Consider the following 22376-nt stretch of genomic DNA (forward strand, 5'->3'; position numbering starts at 1 on the left):
CTTCCAGGGTATGCTCATTGTAACTCAGTACTTAAGAAGGTCCCATCCTTCACTGCCAGGAGAATGCAGACCTATGCCTTCTGTGACAAATACCAGCGTTTGGCCTCAGCAGGGACTGTTAACAAGTGCTGCATAACACAAAAGCACTTGAGGACCAGGAGTTGCCTGAGTCTGCCTGTGAAGAAGTCTGTAGTCTCCAAGGACTTTCACTAGGAATATTTTGTTTTACCCTTTCCTTTAGCAGCACAGATCTCCAAGCTGCAGAGTGACCTGAGCTCCCAAGAGCTCAGCATCCCCCATAACCTGACAACAGCATTTCAACAGAAGAATAAGCATAATTCCCAAAAAAGGTCTTAAGACAGAAATCTAGCTGTGGTTCTTTCTGAAAACCATGCAAGGGCTTGGAAAACCCCAGCCCAGCCTCACCTCCCTGGGTGCAGTGAGCACAAAAGCTGGCTTTGGCATGGCACAACACCCAGGCAGAAGAGTGCTGCTTTAGTACCTGGTATTTGCTGGCTCCTAAGAAACACAGGCCAAGCAGGCACCAGAAAGGAACTTGGTGTGGTTTGGAAGTGCCTTGTAACCTCTCACAGTGTGCCGGTGTAGGTGCAGTCCCTGCTAAACTGCAGGGAGGATGGAGAGAACGAGAGCAAGGCTCCCAAAGGGAAAAGCAGGGAACCCCACTGGTGGTAATTTAAAAGCTAGACACTGGATGTGAGAAGAGTCAATGGGAAAAACGTTGCCTGCAGACAGTTTGGCAGGAAGGGAGAGAAAGGGTGAGCAAGGTAGAGCACTTCTATAAACTATGGGGAGAGGAGGAAATGTCAGATGTGGACAGTAACTTATCCCTGCTTGATCTCCATCCCTCCCCCCAAGCAGTATTGCTAAGGCCAAGGTCAGGATTGCAATTAAAGCTGTCATAAGTTTGGAACCCCTCTGCTACCCTAAATAACAACCAGGGACTCCCAGAATGGAGCTTCAAAAGAAAGGAAGAAAGTCATCTGCTGAAGGACACACATGTGGGGTGACCTCCAGAAGAGGATACAAAGGGCAGGAGAGGGGCTTGCCGGGGGGACTGCTAGCAGTAAGTTTCGCTAAAGCAGAACTCATCATCTCCAGAACAGCTTTGCTTTCTTCTTCTTCCTTTGCTCACTTCTTCCAAGATGAATTCTCAGAAGATTAGAGAATGCCTTTTTGGGTGATATGTTGTCATTTTGCACTCTCTCACAGCTCATCATCTACTGTCTCATCTGATCTCATCCCGCTCTTTGCTCCTTGCATTGGCAGTAGTGGATAGCTGTGGTAAGAAGTTACTTAAAATCAAAGGGATTTTTTACTTCAGCACAGCTTACAACCCAGACAGAGGGTCACACATACCACATATACACTCTACATACACACATACATTTCTAAATACCAGGTGTTCCCTAAGGCTTTCTTTACAGATATGTCTTGGTCTGGTTAAGAGGAGTTCAACACCACAGTCACTGGCTCCCACCGTGCGCAGTCCTGCTGCTGCTTACTTACCGAGAACATCCACCGTGGTGATGATCTCATCCTTGCAGTGCTTTTGGCAGGTTTGGTTATCAGCCAGTCTTCCTGAGTTAAACAGCTTGCATTCAATGCAGTCCCTGCAGAAAGACACATGGAGGGGAAGATTAAGCACCCATAAGAAACCACGTGAACACAGAGATTCACCCCTCGGAAAGGGACTCCCTGGGTGTTGGGCTGGAGGCTGCACATCAGCACCACAAGGAAAGAGCAACTTCAGGGCCAAGCATCTTCATCTGAAGGATGGATTTATTCTAGCAGTGGATTCAATGAAGGTGCAGAACAGCTGGCAGGTTTGGGGTCCATTTGCCCTTTGGATGTCAGGAGCTGCACATCAGCTACTGCAAAATCCATCCTGCCTGAGATCAGGGCAGACAGCATTGCTGTTCCATGCCAGACTGAGGCTGACGCCGAGGGCGCCTCCACAGCTGCGAGTCAGGCAGTCATCCCCATCCTCCCCTCCTCTGCAGCTTGTAGCTCTCTGGGCCCAGATGTTTGCAGCTCAGGCTGCAGCAGAACTGAGGTTGCCAGGCTTTCCTGCAGCACAGGATAGTGCTGGAAACCAACAGGGACACGAAAACTCCAAACCTCCATGAGGACTTGGGCAGCAACACTTGTCGCTCCTCTACCTAGGATACTCTCATGTAGCTTATCGTGGGCTCTGAGCAGTGTAGGCTTGCCTGGGGCTAATCACCCCTGTCCTTAGCTGAAAAGTCTCCCAGGAACCAAAGAGCTGCCCTTCCCACCAGTGAGAAGCCCCTCCTGAACCCCTCCGTGAGTACCTTTTAGTGCTACAGACACCTGGGCAGGTGGGACACTTCTCACACGTCTCTCCAAAAGCCCCCGGCTCGGTGCACTGACACTTCCCACAGATGCAGGTGCCCCTGCCGCTGCACATCTGCCCATCACTGGAAACACAGCTGTCTGTCTCGGTGGAGCAGTTGCAGTTGTCCCCGATGTAACCGGCATGGCACTTGCACTCCCCGCAGTGACATTCTCCATGGCCTGAGAGGAGAGCAGGGAGGAGGTGTCAGCAGCATCCTGGGCCACCGCCCGGCACTGTGGCTGCCCCTGCACAGGGGGGACGAGCAGCCCAGCAGGAAAAGCTGCCAGAGAAACCTTACTTGGCAGAGTAACAAAGAGATGGCAATGGAAAACACCTAAATATCAAATTAGTATCTATATTTAGCAGCAAAAAATACCGGTTTACAGCTCCCCCAACTTCCCTCTACAGTCACTCAAGACAAATGGGCACCTCTCCCTTCCTAGGTGGGACCAGGTGGCCAGAACAGGGGCAAAAACTGCCCTTGGGAGGTACTAACAGTGATGGTGACCATGGGGAGAACAGGGCAGTTCCCCTTGGGCAGACACAGCCTGCAGCTGGGCAAGGTGACTTTCACCCCAGGTCCACGCCAGGAATAACCACCTACCAACCACTGTAGCGCCCAAACACCATTAGCTGGCTGAGACCACATGCTCCATCCAGGCGTCAAACTTGTTACCCTCTTATTTTCCTCTTTCTGGATGAGGGTTCCCAAGCATCCCCCTGTTTTCAAGGTACCCTTTCAGACCCTCCTGGCGCACCCCCATTCAGCGCTTGACAACAGCAAAGAGAACAGCCGAGAGCACATTTCAGCAGCGTGCTGCCACACGCCTTGCTTACCGCAGAGTGAATATTCCCCACACCTGCCTCCTGGTGCCCACCCCTGTGCACCTGGGCCTTGCACGGCACTGCGCCTCCCACCCCTGCAGAAGATGAGCAGCATCTCTGTCATTCACACCCCGGTGCTTCCTAAGCATTGCTTGGCTTCACTTGTGTGCCCACCCGAAGGCTGTGGCTGTGCTAGGAGGGCCATGGCTAGTCTAGTACCGTGATTTCCACTGCCACTACAGTACCAGAAGTATTCAGGCTGATGAAGGGTCTCTGGCAGCAGCATTTTGAAATGTGCTTCTCCAACCAGATGTGTCCATCTCAGAGGCATGGCACTGGGTGGACAAATACTTCAGGGCACCAGAGGATGTGGCAGTTGATGTGATCTCGCTGCTAAGCCCATGAACCAGACAAGGAGGCAGCACAGCCGGACTGCGACCAGTTTTCTGCTCAGTCTTGCTACAGCATCAGATTTTCCTGGCAGAGCTGCTGCACCATAGCGGGTGGCCCAAGCCTAGCCTTCTCCAGGCCACACCACTCAACAAGGAGTATTCCCTTCCACACTTCCCTGCCCACTGTGGACCCTGAGCTCTGGAGATCAGTATTACTGCTGAGCCCTCAAAACGGTGTAAAAGAGGGGGATCCTGTGAGAGCTTCCACGTTTACTGGGCTGGCTGGAGTTTTGTATGAGTTAGTCTCTTATTTCTCTGTCTGCATCGAGAGATATGAAGATGGGAATGGAACAGTGCTTCCTTGCTGGTTTTGAACCCAGGGTTTAGAAGCAAAAAGCCTAGCAGGTCAACCATTTCATAAGGTCTTTCTACCCTTCTTTACTAATAGTTTTGCTTAAGAAGTACTCCCCAAAACCTTAAAATGCCTTCACAAATTATTAAATTAATAAGCACCATCTCCTGTGTCCAAGCGAGACCTCTACATTCCAGCCAGTACCAGGAAGGTTGCTGGGACCAGCTGAACCTCCCCCCAGGGGCAGCTCGCAGCAGAGATGGATGAAGAACCCGATCCAGTGAGGGCACTCCTTTACTGAAGTAAAGCCATGGGGTTTAGCCATGGGCTGAGAAAGTCAACAGACTTTAAGGCTTTCATTGACGGTAAGTGGAGTGGCTGGCTGCTGGGCATCTGATTTCACAAAGGCATCCATCAGCTTGCTGGAAATACTGCTTGAATTCCTCCTTGGTCAGTCCCTAGGAGAAGGGATGCCTTTGAAGATATAGTTTATAGAGCTGAGGGATTTGTATCTGAGGCTCATCAGCAACCTAATTACAGCTCAGCTTTCCCACTGGAAACAGCCTCAAGCACCTCAGACGAGATAAATTACATACACGCTCCTTTCATCGGCACAAAACTACTGATCTCCATGCCTCTCCCACCACTCCAAAATTACCAGAGAGGCTGTGGATTGTCAAGCTATATTCCTTGCCAAAAGTCATGGCAGCACCTTCTGTTTTACTAGGCATCTTCTAAGTCCCAGCACATCACAAGTTGCCCCCTTTCAGCCTCTTTTGCATTCCCACCATTTGCTTTGGATCCAGCCTGCAAACTCAAACGTTACTAGACAGAGGAGATTATGTTTACAAGATCTCTAGAGGTGACCTCCTTCCCTGCCTACATCTGCTGGAGACTAAAAATCCCTTGCTCTGTTTGCCTTCATGACGACAGCCTCGCCCTTTCCCAGACACATCCATCCAGGCAGGTTTAGTTGGCCCCTTCCCTTCAAAGCTGATTTTGAGCCCGTGGACACAAGCAAATCAAATAGAGTGGCTGGCTTATATTCACAATTAATACAGGCAATCAGGTTCTCACACACAGCAAGTTTCGTGCCTCCCTGGTAATGCATGTGTCCAAATCAGCTGTAAATCATCGTTTTCTTAAACAGGCACTATTTCAAGGAATCCAAAGCAGCCGGCATTAGGAATTCATGTAAATATTCTCATGCCTGAATTTAAGCTGTGAGGGTGAATGGAAGAAAGCCAACTGCATTCATACTGCCCCATGGTCCCGATCTGGGTGGGAGTCACTCCCTGCTCTTGGGCAGAGGGGTAGAGCCCCTGTATCATCAACCTTACCTCAGTCCTCCTAGGACACTACAGAGCCCAGCACGAGATGTGAGTCCACTGGAGATCTGTCCCTGGACCATAAAATGGTTCAGTTTTTAAAACAGTCAGTGCCAGGCCAGTATAGCAGGCTAGAAAGACTGACATCCCTTCCAGCCCCCGGCAGGCTGGGGATGGAGCCTGCAATTACTGTCCCAGGGAAGGGAAACAGCTATTTCCAAACAATTCATCCTATTAAACCACTGCAACTGGAAGACTTAAGGAACAGCGTCTTAAAGCAAGCAGTTGTAGTTATTAAAGGGGATGAAGAGAAAGCCCTTGTACATGAGGATGACTAAGTATGGGGTGTGAGCTTAAAATGTTGAAATGTGTTTTCTGCCTTAGCCACACTGGCTCAACATTACAAGTCACTGGCTGAAACTCATCATGGGGAATGTGTCAAGAGTGGGAATTTCCATGCTGACCTTTAACAGCAAAGATCTTCACTGCCTGGATCAGCTTGAAAGAGTGGCCACTCCTGCAAGCACCATGAGCTCCACTTCTGGTGCTCTCCATCCATCTCCCACACAGCATGAAGACTGGAGAAATGCCGTGAGCGGGATACATTTATTTCTCAATGAGTCACCCGACTTCTCAACATCCACCTGGAGCACTGGAGATCGGAATCCACTCCGTCCTCTTGCTCAGGACACAGCCTGAGAGGAGCCCTGAGGCAATGTGGCAGCAAGTCTTTTGGTGATGGTGACCCAGAGCTGAGGCTTGCAACACACAGAGTGCTACCTGGTATTTGTGTATTTTGCAGCAAAATGTGCTGCATGTTTCCAGTCACAGCTATCCTATGGTCACACGCAGTGCTGATGGGGTTAAGCAGTCCCTATGTCATGTAAGACCGTGCCTGCAGTAAGCCTTCCACCACTATGTGGATGATGAACCTAGTTTTACTTCCCAGTTTCATTTCCAAGATGAGAACGTGTACTCAGTGAGAGTGTATTTTGAGACATCTCTGCACCAGAAGAAATCTCATGGTGCAGGACATTACCCTGGACTTTAATGCCCTCGAACTCTTTGAGTTTGCATGTTCTCTATTCAAGCTGGTTTGTGAAGCCAAAAGACATTAATTATGTTCTCCAAACATAACAAGAGATGTTTTCTTCTGTTCTCACCCTTGAAATAAGACGAGCTTAGATGTTTAAAAGATCCAGATCAAACTGCGAAATGAAATGCTCCCTCCGAATCTGATAACATACTTTCCAGCCATCTCTTGATTGTTGGAGGGGCTAACACGAAACACATGTCAAGGAGGCTGCAGAAACACGCTGGGAGGGTGTAGCAGAGGAAAGCGATGCTTCTGTGGGGGGAGAGCAGTTCCCAGACTAAACCTGTACTAGACTGGGATCCAGCAGGGCAGGAGCCACGGGTGCACCACTGCTTGTAGGCACCCTCTTCCCAAGAAGGCCACCAAGACGAACCGAGACCTGCAGCCCAGCCAGCCTCTCCATCTCTCTCCCTGCCCTGAAATACATTCCCATCCCACTGCCGTGCCCTGGCTGGGCTGCACGTCTCATGTCACTCAGGCAGCTTTTGGCAGGACAACCAACTGTCCTCGTTTCACCCCAGCCACCTCTGCCTCTCCCCCTGGCTCGACTGCCCGCCGGGATGACAGCCGCACACCCGATCCCCTCTGCCCTCACCCCAGCACCGCGCAAACCTGGCTGGGCAGCCTGGCACCAGCGCTGTGTGCCGTGGGTCCGGTCCCTGCGTGGGGCTGTTGCCGGTGAGCAGGAATCAGGATAGCAGCTTCTGGCAGAACCCTCCAGCCTCTGACCCTGATTTCATCCCGGGTTTCCTGACAGCAGGCTGCAAAGGGGGACCCTGCAGTGGCCGAGTGTGTGGTGGGACAGCTTGTGTGCCCTCTGGGATAACTATTTGCCTTGTAGGAATTGCCCCAACCACCACTGCACCAAGAGGTCTGAAAAGCAACGTGCTAAAAGCTCTGTCACTAGGTCTTTTAATAGAACGTAATTTTGCTAAAACCCACTGCTTCTGGTGACCACAAAATTACAGAAAAGCACCAGCTTTCTTTTGCAAGAAATAAAAAATGACCCCAGCTTTTACGGAGGGTGAGACAGGGTTTGAAAACAAGCTTCTCCAACACTCATTTTTTTTCCCCACCTTCTAGAAAATTAAATTGATATGCCTACCATACAAAAAAAAAAAAAAATCCTGATGATTTTTAAGCCAGGTTCTCTGTTTCTGAGCACTTGGGAGGGGAAAGGCCATACTGCATTTTCTTCCTATTAAATCACACCACTTATTTTTGTGCCTCCGTGCTCACATCCAGGCTTTGGGTCAGGACCTTCAAAATGCTATGCTTTTGTGATTTTCGGTTACTTGAACAACTAGTTTGAAAAAACCCACTGAAACGCCACAGGAAAACCAATTAAGAGAAATAAGTTATGGCAAGAAATTTCCAGATTCCCTGGTGCCATCCCTTTAATGAGCCCTGGCTGCTGTGCCCATCACCCGGAGTCCCAACACAGAAACCACACGTTGTTTGTACTCCCTAGGGGTGGATGCACCAAAAACATCTGCTTACGAGAGAAGAAGTCAAACCTGACCAACACAGAGCACTGCCTGAGTGTTGGTTTTGTACCAGACCAGCCAATCTCCCAGCTAAAGTGCTCAACGCCTGCAGGAGAGGCTCCATGAATGGCACATATTGAGTGGGAGGAGGAAGGGCAGCAGAGGCTTTGAACACTTGGAAAATACAGACCTTTCCATTTGGGAAAGGGCTATGGTAAGACACAGTGCCTGCTTAGGCAAATAAATCATTGACTTCCCCACTAATCGCTTTCCATGACTCAAAGCAGCCGCCACTGCACATCAAGAGGCCAGGCAAGGCGAGGCAGCCTGCCCGCGGCACCGTCCTGCTGCCAGATGGTCAGCACCGGTGGGAAGTCAGGGAACGCTCATGAAATTTTAAATACTGGGGATGGGCTTAGGACCCCTTGCCTGCGGACACTAGTCTGTCAGGGAAACAAGGGTGGCAGGTTGGCAGGAGCAACCCCAACTTCTGGAGCCTATGGAGCATAACAACCTCCTTGTGAAAAGGAGCTTACCATATAAACACAGACACACAAACGTCAAAGGTCCAGTGTTTCTGTGTAAACTGAAATGCACTCACTGACCACCTCCAGTCACTCCAGAGGAGAGCTTGCCCACACTCACTGATCCACAACGCAATACTGAAACAACAAAACAGACGCTAAAAGGCTTGCGATAAGCAAATAGTGCTTTTCTGTACATTATTTACACCAGACACCATGGGTCTGTACATCTTCCCACTGCATTAATTTCAAAGGTTATTTATATTCTGAAGCACATGGGTTTGGCCAAGAATTGACAAGGCTTTAAATAAGCCTTTATTTCAATAATAGTGCTGCTTGAGTTCACCAGTCATCAAAAATACCATCACAAATGCAGACTAATGAAACCAAAGTTGAAGGAATAAACACACACCTGAGCTGCTGATTCAGCCTTGGGTACCACAAGCCCCACCACCAGCTCCACATTACTGCCAGCATCCCCCACGTTGCAGCACTGTCATTACAAAAAAAACCCTCAGCCCCCCAATTTCTCACTCACTTGGGACCTTCTGGGTTAAATAAGCACTGGGCAGGGAAAACAGGGCTTTGGAAACTGCTGTCTCATGAAGGCAGCTGAAAGCAATCCAGGGCAGGCGGATTTCCTGCAGCAGCTCTGGCCAGCCTTTCCTCATTTTCCTTCTCTCTGCTGCAGAAGGGGAGCTGAAATGCAATCACAAGATACTGCTGATGATCCACCAGAAAGCCAAGACGGGCAGTGAGGACTCATTTCCTGAAGGAGATCTAAAGCTGCATTTCTTAAAATAAAGCCTTACTTTTTTTTTTTTTTTTTTTTTTTTTAAGTAAGCTCAGCACTTCACAAATCTCTTGACTTTTGCTTATGTTAGTGCCTCAGCCGAGCCTGCCACACGTGGCCCTTTGGATGGAGACCCAGAGCTGGGAATTGGAGCTTTTAGGTTCTGCTGCTGACTCTGCTACTGATGCAGGGAGCGATACAGGGTGAGGGCTGCTGCCAGATGCTCCCAGAGATGCAGCACTTCAACCCAAGCAGGGGAAACTGGGATGAATGTGCTGGTTCCCTTAAAGCTGTGGGTCCAAATATCATCCCACCAAACTGGGCACATGCTCATCCTTGTCTTTGTCATCCCTTAAGCACCTGACATGGAAGGCACTGCAGAAACTGCTAATAATTTGTACTATTCTGTAAGCCAGAGAGGAAGGTAGGGGTGTACGGGGGTATGAATCTTCTGGGTTTTCTCCCTCTTGTGTTTCTCTCCAATCCTGTAACTCAAAAAAGTCTCTGTGCCACTGCCCTTTTCTATCAACTTCCATCCCTTCTCATACAGGCATTTATTGGGTGTGAGGGTTTACTGGGTCTGCCATGGAACGCACCAGTGCCTGTTCTACCACAGTGCTCCTCTCTCCAGCCAGCTCTCTGCCCCCCTAACAGATGAGACCTGCTCACAAAACTCCCTCGATGCAGCTCTCCCTGTTTGTTTCCTTTGTCCCCACAAAGCCTGACAAAGAAAACTGCTTGACGAAAACTGGTTTCCATTTGGCTCTCCCAACCCTGTCCAGATACCACCAACACCCATGGGTCCAGGACCAGGAGCTTCTCCCCTACTTACATACTTCTTGGCCCATCTTTTTGCCTAGGTCTGCTTATACAACTCTACATTTAGCCTCCAACTTTTGTCACCGTGAAGACTCTGGAAGATTTAGAAATATGAGGTGACATATGGTGAGCATGCAGTTAGATGAAATGCAGATGAAAGGCTTGAGAAAAGCTATAGTATTGCAACCCTTCCACTGATGTGTGGTGCCTCCAGGAAGGATGAACTTCATCCTCCTGCTCTGGTGCCTGAGCAGGCTCCTACCACCCAAAAAACCTCCAGATTTTTCCTTAAAATAAAACTTGGCTGCAAAACAAAGCTGCATGATCCCAAATGCTTGAACTCCAGGGGCAAATTCTACAGTTTATCCTTCAAATGAAAAGCAGTGTAATTCCCACCCTGTTGAAGCCCAAGTGGGCTAAATGTCCTTTCAGCTGGACCTTGTTAAGAGGATTGGGCTCTGGAGCAGAGAGAGATTCTTTCTTTGCAGGATCCATGCTGTGGGAGCCTTGCCCAGTTCTGTGTTTTGATGCAAACACATAATCTGGTGCAAGTTCACCAAAGGTCCATGGTTTTGGAACAGATTCCTCCCTTCCCAAGGAAGCTGAAAGAAGTCAGAATCTCATTCAAAGTAAGACAAAAAAAAAAGAGAGAGAGAGAAAGAAAGAATGAGCCCACAGCCTGTGCTATACTTCCCTTTCAGCTCAAGTATTTAAATTCAATTTTTCAATCCAAACTAAGCAAAAATCCCAAGTTGTCAGTGCATGTCAACAAGAAATACAGAAACCCAGAATTTCACTCACCTGCCAGTCTGAGGCTTTCATCTGCCTCTAAACCCCAAATACAGCATTCAATTCCAAATGTTTATTTCTGTTAATTACTGTCATCAGAAGGACCAAATGCAAATGCCAAACTCAGTGAGACGCTGGCCATAAAGGCAGAGCATTTAAGAGAGTTTGTTCTAAGACCATCTTCTCTCATAGGGGAGCAAGTAGGCAATGAGCTGTGTTTTCAAAGTTCATCTTGCTTTTATTTTGGAGCTTTCTACTTTTCTCAGATATGGGGTTCCCAGCTGTGGGAGGGGGTGGCTGCAGCTCGACGGGGGGGGTTGGGTACATGCATGCACCATCAGATGACACCTCCAGCTGCAACCCACATGCTGTGCCTCTTTAAGAGCAGAGACCCACAGACAGAGCTCTGGCTCCCATAAATGTTGAAGACGTCACTTCTTTATTCTTGAATTCTGCCCTGGCATTTAATGCCTCATTAGCATGCATTAATGCTTGCAAAAGGTCCGCTCAAGGACAAGGAGAAACCCCAGTGAAAAGAGGCAGGAACAGCAGCGCTCTGTGTGGGTTGGTCCTCCAAGGAGCTGCTGCCAGATTTGGGGAGAGCTGCAAGACTTTGACAGCAATGAGGGCCCAGGCAGGGGGAAGGGAGGGGTAAGAAAGGGCAGCCTTGCTCCTTCGTGCCAGAAATGGAAACTCTGGCGAAGCAGTACGCGATATGCTGGGGAAAGAAAGTCCAACTCAATTGCTGTTTCAGTGTGAACAACCAACACAAACCCTCAGCGTGAGCAAGGTAGGGCAGGCAGGGTATACCTGCTGCCAGAAAAACAAAGGATGATGAAGAATAAACACAGCACTGAGCAGAAACAGGAATGGAAGTATCATTTGTGTTCCCATGAGAAATCCATGCAAAGATCATAAAATATCTCAAGTTGGAAGGGACCCATAAAGCTCATCGAGTCCGACTCCCAGATAATCAATTAATATTAACAGGCAAAGATGTAACGGTAATGCCTGGTGGTATAATACCTAACACTGAATTCATTTATTGTGAAAGAAAACCGGAGGAGCCCACACATCAAACACAGAGCATTCTTGCTAAGAACCATCCACCTGCACTGAAACACAACCACCTCTGACCTGAAACACAGCAGCTGCGCTGGGGGACATGGGAGGTTGTTAGCAGAGCAATCAGAGGAGGAACCAGGCATTTTTACATGCTGCAGCTACAAGCACTGGCCAAGCTTTCACAGGTCACGGCCAGCGGGCAAGGGTCACCCTGTGCCATTTGCCCTAGCCCAGCAGCCATTTGAACCCCTTGGGATCTTCAGCCTTTTGAATGGTCACGGAGCAGGACGGGGAGGCGCACGCTCTCAGCAGAGGGGAGCAGCACATGTCTCAGGATTAAATTGGAAAGAGAACAGAAACCACTGTTAAAGGGGAAAAGATAAATTCAGAGAAGAAGCAGAAGAGAGAGATTGGGGAAGGATGGAAATTATGCCAATCCAGGGGGAAGTGGCTGGGAGGTTTCAGGAGCCTCCCAAGAACCAGAGATACAAAGAAATACACGCACTGAGTCACCCCCACTCCTCCAAAAGGCCACCGAAGATTTGCATGCCAGGCAAATAGTGACTTCATGAAGATCAAATTTGGGATGCAGACACATCCCACCCAGCTCTCAGCCCCTCTCTGCACTGGGGCTATCAGCCACAGCTCTTGGAGATGAGCACACCCAGAACCACATGGGACACGATGATGAATTTGGTAGCTTAAGACAGAGAGACCTCAAAGCCACCTGCAAGGAGTGAAGGAGCTGTCGGGAGTGAGAAGCTGGCTGCAGAGACTCCAGCGAGACAGCATTAAGGACAGGTCTCTTCCGAGACGGTGGTTTATGGAGTGCCTGTCTCTCTTGGCTTAGGGCTGCCAAGAGGAGGGAACATGTGCCCCAGCCAAAGCCCATCGACGCGACCTAGAAAGCCTGCACTGGCAGAGGGTGTGTTTTAAATAAAAATCCTCCCTGGCTCCTCTGTTACGAAAACCAAGCAATTCATTAACACATGGTGACAGATACCAATGGTCAGCAGTAACACCCCAACAAGGTGCAAGTGCCTCCATTTCCCTGCCTGGCTCCAGCCCTCCAAAATAATAGTGATAGATGCTCAGGATGCCCTTTGCTTGCAAGGAGAATTGAAACACTGCTGAAGAGGTATGCGAACAACAGCCAGCCACCTTCACAGCTCCTGGGGAGTCTCCACCCTTTCAAATTATCTGGGAGCCAGGGGCTGAGCATCCCTGCTTCCCATCATAGAAGGTGCCACCCCAGTGTAGGGTACAATGCAAGCATGAGGCACTGTGGGCTGACTACAGCAAGTAAGAACCTCCAGTACACATCCCGGTGGTTTCTCATCCTCTTCACATTGTGTAAAGAGCAGAGAATTTCTCAATTACGTTCCCCATTAAAGACTGAGAGGTTTCAAGTGTTTGCTTTCAGAGCTCACAGCCCCCAAGCCAAGCACTGCCAGACCCAGCTTTTTGGGAAGGCACCATGGGAAGCAGTCCGGGATGATCCCAGCTCCTGTCACCGTAGTGAGACCTGAAAGCCAGCATCCTACGTGTGACAGCAGCAGAAGGCTCCTCCACAGTTCCTTCCCTGCCTGTGGAAACATTTTCCAAATCACTGTGTGAGCAATCATGCTCTGCCTCCCCAAAATGTTGCAATGGCACAGCAGATCCCACACTTTATGGAAGGTCAAGCATGAATGCAGGAATATCAACAACTGACATCAGAAAAGATCTAGTTTAAACAAATGTGTTAGGGAAATAAAAAAGGCAAAAAAAAAAGCTCAAAAAAATAAGAGAGTAATTTTTCCTGATTTGCGGCTCAGCTGTCATTTGTCTGCACAACATCAGACACAGAGCCAAAAAACCCCTGCTTGTCTGCAGGGCAAGAGCAGCATCGGTCTGAGCAGGGTCAAGGCGAATTCAGTTGCCTGACTCCATCACAGCCCCCAGCCCTGCCTGCCCCAGCTGACCTGGACATTACATAGCATTAGGCTGACCCACAGGGTGGGAGTAAATGGAGATGACCTAAACCTTACATCTTTTTACACTAATCCACATGATTAAAGTAAGCAGAACATGCCCAGCTTCCCAGTTTAACCCCGAAAAAGGAAGAGGACAGCGGAGGTCCCCCATTTGATTTGTTCCTCAGTATATGTTTGCAGTCTATTCTTGTTGCAGCCAAAATGTTTCACAGGTGGAGGGGAGATGTAAGCTGGAGAGGGGATGCCCATCCAGCAGCAACACCAGGCCCAGGCTCTCCCACCTCAGCTCCTCACTGCTATGGGACACAGCAAGTCAGAGGTTTATTTTTTCTTATTGTTCAGGGGGATTCTTTTGTTTTATGCCATGCAAACGTCTCGGGGCAAGGACTTTGGCTGAGCAGTTTCTGCAGGCAATAAAAGCCAAGGCCAAACAGGAATGCAGCAAGGACAAAGGCTTTTTGGAAGCTCTAGGATAAACATGCAGCCTGACTGAGTCTTGACCACATCTTAAAAGTGAGATGTTACTGCAGTGCCATCTCTTCGTTACTTATTCTGGCCATAAGGTCCCCCTGGGCTACGCAGTGGCTCAGTAGGCAGGAGACCCCAAGATGCCTGAAACCAGGTTTGCTGGCTGCTAAGAAGGAACGATGGGCACCCTGTGCCCCACGCAGCATGACAGCACTTACATACCCCTCTGTTTTCTAGCTCAACCTCAGCTGGTTTTTTAGCTCCCTGACCTTCGGTGGGGAAAAAGAGACACAGTAGTCCTATAACCCACCGTAATGGAAAAGGGTTTCAGCTCAGAGAACTTTACTAGGTTCAGCTCACCCCAGAACACCCTCCCCATGCTGTTAGCCCTGACAGCACATGCAGCTGCTGCCTGCCCCCCCGCCAAGCCCCCCACCTGCTGCTAATAACTGGCACCACTAACAAAGTGGTGGTTTGCACCACAAGGTTGCATCATGGTGATGCAAGCTGACACTGCATCCTCTGTCACCAAAATAAGCCTCAGAGATGCTGGTAGACATGTGCTCCCCATCCTCCTCCAGCCTGGGGAGCAGAACAGGATTGACCTAAGGAGCAGCCACCCTAGAGACGGAGCCGCATCTCCTCCATAACTGCATGGCTCACGGCTGCACAAGCACTTAGCAACAACCAAAGGATTATTTTTAACCTCCACATCTCACAAGGTTATTTCATCTCTCCTCTTCAGGTCCTGTTTTGCTAGGCAGTGCTCAGATTCCACCTTTTCAGAGAAACTGTATAAAAAGCCCCAAAATCAAAAACCTAAAGATAACAAGACTTGACATGACTTAAAAGAAAACATTGCAGATGTGGTTTTGTCTCCGTTCCCTATTCTCTTTTCTGCCGCAGGCAACCCTCTTCCCTTCTGGCTACAGCTACATTTGCTTTAATGCCACCACCGCCTTGGCACGGGCACAGGCAGTGGGCACAAGCAAGCTCCTCTTCCTTCCCAAACCACGCTCAACCCATCAGCTGCACCTCAGAAGTTAATAAATCAAATACTACCTATTTCTTTCTTAACAGCAACTTCTGGTAAAAGCTTACCCACTAGGCATTTAGAGAATTAAGGCAAGAAAAAAAAGGGTTAAATCTGGATCACCTTTATTCCCACACCTGATCTTTCAGATACACACCAGCATCCTCTGTCCAGGCACTACCACTGGGTAGGTGAAAAATAACTACAAAAGTAAGGGTGGAAAAAAGTCGGTTTCCATAAGATATGTCCATGGGCACAATGATTTGTAACAGACCCAACCAGAAACCCCAGGGTGAGGATACCAGTAGTGCCATCAAACTGGAGCGCTGCTTTCAATGCACAGGGCCCTATTGCACAAAACTAGGAACTGCCACGCTGGCACCAGAGCCATCACCCCCATCGTCCCCACAGACCTCCCGAAAACACAGTGCCACTGAGCACCGCTACGGCGCCTGGGACAGGGAACGCCAAAACCAAATTGCAGAAACAGGAGTGAGATTTCTAATTTGAGGTTGTTAAACAGAAAAGCCTTACTTCACTGGGCCCTAGTACAGGCTAAAACCTCACAGTGCTTCCCCATTTCACAAAACCAAGAAAGGGAAGTGTTCAGAAATAAATACTGGGGACTTGTGTGTCCTTAGCAGTTTTTGAAGTGGTTTCTGCAGTTGTCCTGGAGTTGTGCTGCATGTAGCTTAGCTGTTCTGTGCGAAATAAGCCACAGACTTTCAATGAGCTGTCACTTCTTAAATCCCATTTCAGAAGCAATTCTGGCACTTGCACGTATTTGCAAATGTGACACCCAATGCCTTATTGCTGACCCAAGCTTTTCATGTCACTAGAAGCCCTGTACCGGCAAGCGAGACCAGACTCCCAGCTCCTACGCACCGAGGCATCGCCATCTCACTGTGCTTTAGCCAGCCATGACCTTTAGTCATCTCTAACCGATAAAGACACTTGCAGATGCTTAAGAGCTAGAGAGAAGTTGCAGGGCTTGATTTACAATTGCAAAGCATTTATAAATCTGATTTATTATCTAATTCTAAAAACACGAAGAGAAACCACAAAAGACCTGATCCCACAAAACTGCACTACCAGCAGTGGCTGTGTTGCTCAGGCAGTGTGGACTTTCAAGACGAGATCCTTTCTGTTTTAGGGGGTGAAACAGCTTGCAGCATGGCAAGTGCTCTTTACTTACACCTCAGTAGCAATGCTCCCGTGCACAGCCACAGTCCTGGGCTGAAAGCACACAAACAACACCCACACAGGGAGTCAAGTAACAGCAGTGATGGTTAAGGGGGAATTTGCCTAGAAACACCAAAATAAAGATGATGTTGTACTACTCTGCATCTCCCCCTTCCAAGGAAAAAATAGGTCTGCAACACTGGAGCTAATGAAGCTTGGCCTCTGGCGAGCCAGTCTCTCTTCATTAGAGGCAAATGCGTGATGCCCTCACCGGGGCCTCTTCTCCCTCTTGCCACCTAGTTTTATGGGACCTTCAGGAATGCAATTAGTGCCGAGATGTTTCCTCCTTTGTCAAACTGCCTGGCAGACAGCCAAGGGGTTCAAAAGCTGCTGGGCTGTGCAGCCAGCTGCCCCTTCCCGACCCCAGCTGCAGGCAGGAGGGCTCTCTCCCCCTCTCCCACAGCCACCTGCATTTCAGAGTAGAGGACAGAGCGATGCACCAAAGGCTTCAATGTAAGAGGGCAATTTCTCCGTCCAGAGAAAAACTAGGAATGAAGCATTCAGTGGTTTGGGAAGTGACTGCCTGGTTTATTGGAGCACAACGCTGTGGATAACTCAGTTGCATCTCTTTTGGAGCAACAGAACACTTCAGCAAACTATACTGGATGGCCCTTCCAGAAGCTGGATTAACGGTTTGAAACAGCTACTCCGGAGCTGTTACATTGGACTTGGGGAGCAGCAGAACAAACGCCACTTAGTGACTAAGTGGCATCGACTAGGGATTGGATGCAATCTGAATCAACATTTACGACATGTTATAAATGACTCCTTTCCCCACTCTTCTCACAGATGCAGAAGGCACACAACCTCCCACTAACTGGAATGAAATTCTTGCTTCTCCTTTAGATGATCTCCCACTCAAAATCTGCTACTCCGCTTCATGGGGGGCTACAAAAGGACAGAAGCTGTAAACAATACCATCTGCAGTCATCTCTCAAACGCTGACAAAGTGAGGTGCCAATATTTATAAATGGACACAGGACTGAAAACAGTTTTGATGGCCAAAGGACTGAATACCGAGAGAGAAGAAGCTCAAAGTTCATTTCAGACTATTTCAACCCCGCTGTAGCTTCCACCAGGAATATGAGATGCCAGAGCACAATCTGCCACCTGGCCTTATGTCATGGCAGTGGCTTGATGGGGACAGCTTCACTTCAGATCAGCAGGGCCACATACATGCAGAATAGTTTGGACATGAGGACTTTTACTTCTCAGCCTGGAAAACTGCTTTGCTCCTCATGCTTCCCCAAACCCCAGGCTCTGTTGGACTGGCTGCTTTCCCACCTGCTCTATCCAGCATGGGCACTCAGAGGTTCATGATACCATCCTGTTCAACAGCTTGGGCAGCCATAAATGCATTTAATGGGGGACATCAGAGCCCATGAGCTAAAAATGAGGTTGGGTTCCTTTGGGGTGAAAACGCTGTTCAAAATGCAATCATCAGAAATGCACAGTGAGAGGCAGTAAGTGCCTTCTACACTACCAGAAGATTCAAACAGTATAAATAAAGCCCTTGAAAACAGTGATGAGTTCCCCTCAGGGGTCCAAGCCAAGCAACTCCCAAGCACAATCTGCAGCAAAACAACAGCTCCCTACACTCTGCTTTACTGGTTTCTGCATTTCCTAAAACCTGTTGGTCTCCCCTCATAGTGGGATTCAGCCTGTGAGAGTGGTGGGCACTCAGATGCTGAGGCCTTTCAGAGACAGATATTGTGTCCAGAAGACATAGGGAGGGCAGAGTGTCATTATTCCTCCTTGCAGGAGCAAAAGCAGCAACTGGATCCTGCACGATCACCCCAGAGGTCATCCTGCACCCAAGGCATGACCCAAACTCCCCTGGCCACCAAGTCTACCCATTCTGGTGGACTGAAATGTTCAGTGCTGAGCTAAACACATGGTCTTTTCCAAGAAGGAACCCATTGTAAGGAAAAAAGAGCACATGTCTGCTGGAAGCCACCATAGGAGAACTGTTTGCTAGGCGCAGCTTTGGGCACAGCACTGCTGTGCGAGCTCAGGCGCATTTGGTAGGCTGGTGAAGGCCAAAACTTCTTGGGCTGACAAAAACACCTCAACATGTTATGTCAGTGGCAGAATGCTTGCTACATCCCAGATTTAGCACTGTAACTGCTGGAACTAAAAAAAAAAAAAAAAAAAGTCAACAAACCAACAGCAATAGAAATACCAGGAAGCATACGGAGAATCACCCCACCTCACACAGCCAAGCCAGATTCCATCCCACCCCCAGAGCAAAGAGCCAACCCTTTGTTTTATTTCATAGCTATAAAAAGGACTTTTAAATGACTTCAAAAACTCTGGCAAATCCCAAACCAGCTCTGCTGCCCTTCCCAGCACCAGAAGTCCTCCACAGGGACAGAAGAAAGCAGGTGCAACAGAAGACATACAACTTGCTTGCCTATGGAGCAGCAGGGCTCTGGCTCTGCTGATGAAAAGGAAATTTGAGCAAATGGGTGTCCTTCTCTTGCAGTACTAATCACTACACCAGTAACTTCCAGCCTCTCTTTATGTCATCACTGCTCTGCTTGTTATCAAATTACTCCTTTTGGGTGGGATGATGTTAACAGAGCAATATGGACATATGGAGAACCCCCAGACAGCACTGCTCTTAATTACTTCACACCTGAGTTTACGTCTTCCCTCATCTACTTTCCAAAACCTTTTTCCTGCTTGCCCACCCCTCTTTCCACTCCTGCACCAGCAGGGAGAGCCCCAGACCGGGAGGGCTGGTCCAGTCACTGCAGGATGTGGTACTGGCTTTTCTCACTGCTGTGCTGCGGGGAGCCCCAGGGCAGTGCCAAAACCCAAGGTGTCGCCTGCCCCATCCTCAGCAGTGCCGACACATTGCTAGCCTGGCTGCAGGAAAATGAGCACAAACATCCCCTACCCACCTAACAACGCCCCAAAGAGCCAGAAACTTGCAACCAAAAGGTGCTCCATCACTTACTGCCCAGCTCAGAAACATGCAGGGCAAGATTAACAGCAGGGAAAAACTCCACCACTTCCCTGGAGGAAATGTGATCAAATAGCTATTTTTCCAAGCTTACACTTGTTTTGGAAATTTTGTCCAAGATTTTCAGTTAAGGAAATATTTTACTTGCTTGAAAGCAGACAAATTTTAAAGAATCACCTTTTGCTCAGCTCCAACTGAGGGAATTATGTCCAAGGGCTAATCGAGGCAATTACGTGCAAGGTAAATTATGTGAGCTTGAACTGACAAAGAATTAAAGCTACTTTAGCATGCACAGCTAAATAACTCCTCTACTTTTGTTTAAGGAAAGCTGACTGGCTACACCTTTCCCAGTGAATGACTTGTTTTCCCAATGGGCAGAAAGACCTATATTTAAAATACCTTTAGGAATCTTTAACACAGATTTTCTTTAATAAGTAATAGACTGAAACACAACCTCTCCTTTCACCTGTGCTGCACCAGGGGATCACTTCGAATGGTTCATCTTTAAAAAAAGGATTGTTTCTGCCTATGCAGGGAAGGGTGGCACATCCAGAAGAAATCCAACGAAAAAGCTTCAGAGGACTGAAGGCTGTGCCGGCTTACTCTTTCCTAGGGATATACTTCAGTGTGCAAGAAATGTGCATAGTTATGTCAAAATAACACCACCAAAAGCCAAGACCCCACTCACCTCCATGGGACCTGGGCAGAGGACGAGCCTGCAAGAAGAGCGCCTTTCACCCTAATGCTGGAGACTCAGTTCTGATGGGGATAATGCACGTTTTGCTCATTAGCATGGATGCACTTAAACCTCTCCCTCCTTTTTTCCATAAGGAAAAGAAGGAAAGGGCAGATCCCTCCAGAAATTTCCAGGGCACATTTCGGCAGGCGGGGCAGGCGGCAGCCCCTCGCACACCCTGCACGCACCAGTCCAGCAGCCTTCCCCATTTCGGGGTCATTTTCCCATCCCCACGAAGTGGAGGACATGAGGGAGGAAGGGCTCCTACCTGAGCAGAGGACTCCCTTGTACCTAGCGCAGGAGAAGTCATCACACTCGCAGAAGGGCCCATAGATGTTTCCAAACTCGCTCTCATAGCAGAGGCACTGGTTGCAGCTGCACTCCCCTCTCCCGCTGCAGAGGGGCTTGCCCTCGGCCTCCCGGCACATGGCGTGGTGCATGTCCCCACTGGCACCCTCCTCGCACTCGCACCTGGCCCCCAGGTAGCCGGTGTCGCACTCGCATAGCCCACAGGTGTAGGTCCCATTGCCGCTGCACTTGCCGCTGGCTGGGGTGGCGTGGCCAGTGCAGCCGCAGAGGCAGTTGTAGGTCACCACCACCTCCAGCGTGTCCCGAAAGCCGGCAGGCTTGATGGTGAAGGCGTGGGAGGTGTCCTCAGCAGGGCAGCTCCGCGCCTCCACAGCCACCTCGAAGGAAACCTGGGGGGACAGGTTGAGACGGAAGTTAACACGCATGGCCCCAGAATGGCCATGAAGGGTGTCCCAGGAAGGAAGGCAGGAGGGGAGGGCAAATGTCCTGAGGAAAAGCCATGAAGCAATTCCCTGGAGCTGGGCCATGCTCAGCACATTGAGCTTCACTCCCAGGTCTCCAAACCCCCCACACCCCCACACACACAATCACAAGTCTAGTAAGAGCATCTGCAGCTCGGTGCACTAACATCTGACAGTACCACAAGGGGTTTGGCATCCTTAACGTTTTAAAATCCATCAGGGACCGTTGGTTTCTGTGAAGCAGGAAGGCACTTGCCTGTTCCCATGAAATAAGCAGGGCAAAACTCTAGCAAGTAGCTTGGTTCTCATGCTATTAAAAATAATACACTCTGCTGAAATCAAACACTATCAACGATCTAACTAACCAACCATAAGGGCCCAAGGTGCCTACAAGATCATGGATTTAGAAGGTTTTATGGGAATCGTGACCTGCACACAGACATGCATCAGTCACACAGTCCCAGGCTTTCAGCACGCTGCTAACAGGCCATCTTTGGTGGATACTTCTATTAAGACTGGCTTCAGAAGGGTTATACGTCATGATATGGTTATAAGTCACCCCCCTACTCATTTCCTGTTACTACAATCCAGTGTCCGGGGTTTTCTCCTTGGGAAAACCAAGGCTGCCCTATGGCCACTGGCTCGGCCCCCAACTTAATCCGGCTGTATGGTGAGGGTCTCGGGCCCACCAGCGCTGCCTGAAACTGCTGGTTAACAAAGAGGATTAACGTTTTTCCAAGTAAATGAGCCCTTTTCCCAGGCATCAGGAGGGAATGATTTTTCTCTGGAGACATTTGGGGTCACCTTGAGCTCTCACCGCTTGCATCATCCCCCATGCCAAGGGGTGAGTGTGACCACCCTGCTGGGATAGCTGTACCCCCAGGAAACCTCCCTGACCCCCTCCCATTCCCAAGGCCAGAAGCAATTAGGCAACGAGCTCAAATTACAGAGGAGAAGATCAGAAAGCAAGCTAAGGGGATCAAGGTAATCCTGCTCCCTTTCACCTGCTGACACCCACAGCCCCAGGACGAAATGCCAGCAGATTAGGACCCAGTGCCAGCAGTTATCCTCTTTGGGGAAACTTTCTTAGCAGGAGTCAAATCCTGATCCATGTGGAAGTAATGGTGCAGAGAGAAGCTGAACAAGAGAGGATGGAGGAATGCCCCCCCCCCCCCCCCCCCATGATCCTGTGCCACGTCTGCCTGTGCAGGCACCTAAAATGGGAGAGGTACCAGTGGCAGCTCCCTGTGGCACATGCTGCCAAGCAGCTGTACTGCACGAGACCCCCCGGTTTGTGCCAAAGCCGGGAGCTCAGGATCAGCCACCAGATTAACTG

At 49.3% G+C, this 22376-nt stretch overlaps 1 protein-coding gene across 1 annotated transcript in view; it reads right to left on the bottom strand.

The window, feature by feature from the left end:
• The window catches only part of ITGB5 (integrin subunit beta 5), a 64239-nt gene that overhangs the window by 4561 nt on the left and 37302 nt on the right, over positions 1-22376 (bottom strand). The window contains exons 10-12 of the mRNA XM_055718990.1: positions 20539-20968; positions 2334-2556; positions 1528-1631 (exon numbers count right to left, since the gene is read on the bottom strand). Coding sequence (XP_055574965.1) covers positions 1528-1631; positions 2334-2556; positions 20539-20968 — 757 coding nt within the window. The remainder of the gene's footprint in view (positions 1-1527; positions 1632-2333; positions 2557-20538; positions 20969-22376) is intronic.

Source organism: Falco cherrug, chromosome 8 (genome assembly GCF_023634085.1).
Source record: "Falco cherrug isolate bFalChe1 chromosome 8, bFalChe1.pri, whole genome shotgun sequence".
Classification (NCBI taxonomy): Eukaryota; Metazoa; Chordata; class Aves; order Falconiformes; family Falconidae; genus Falco; species Falco cherrug.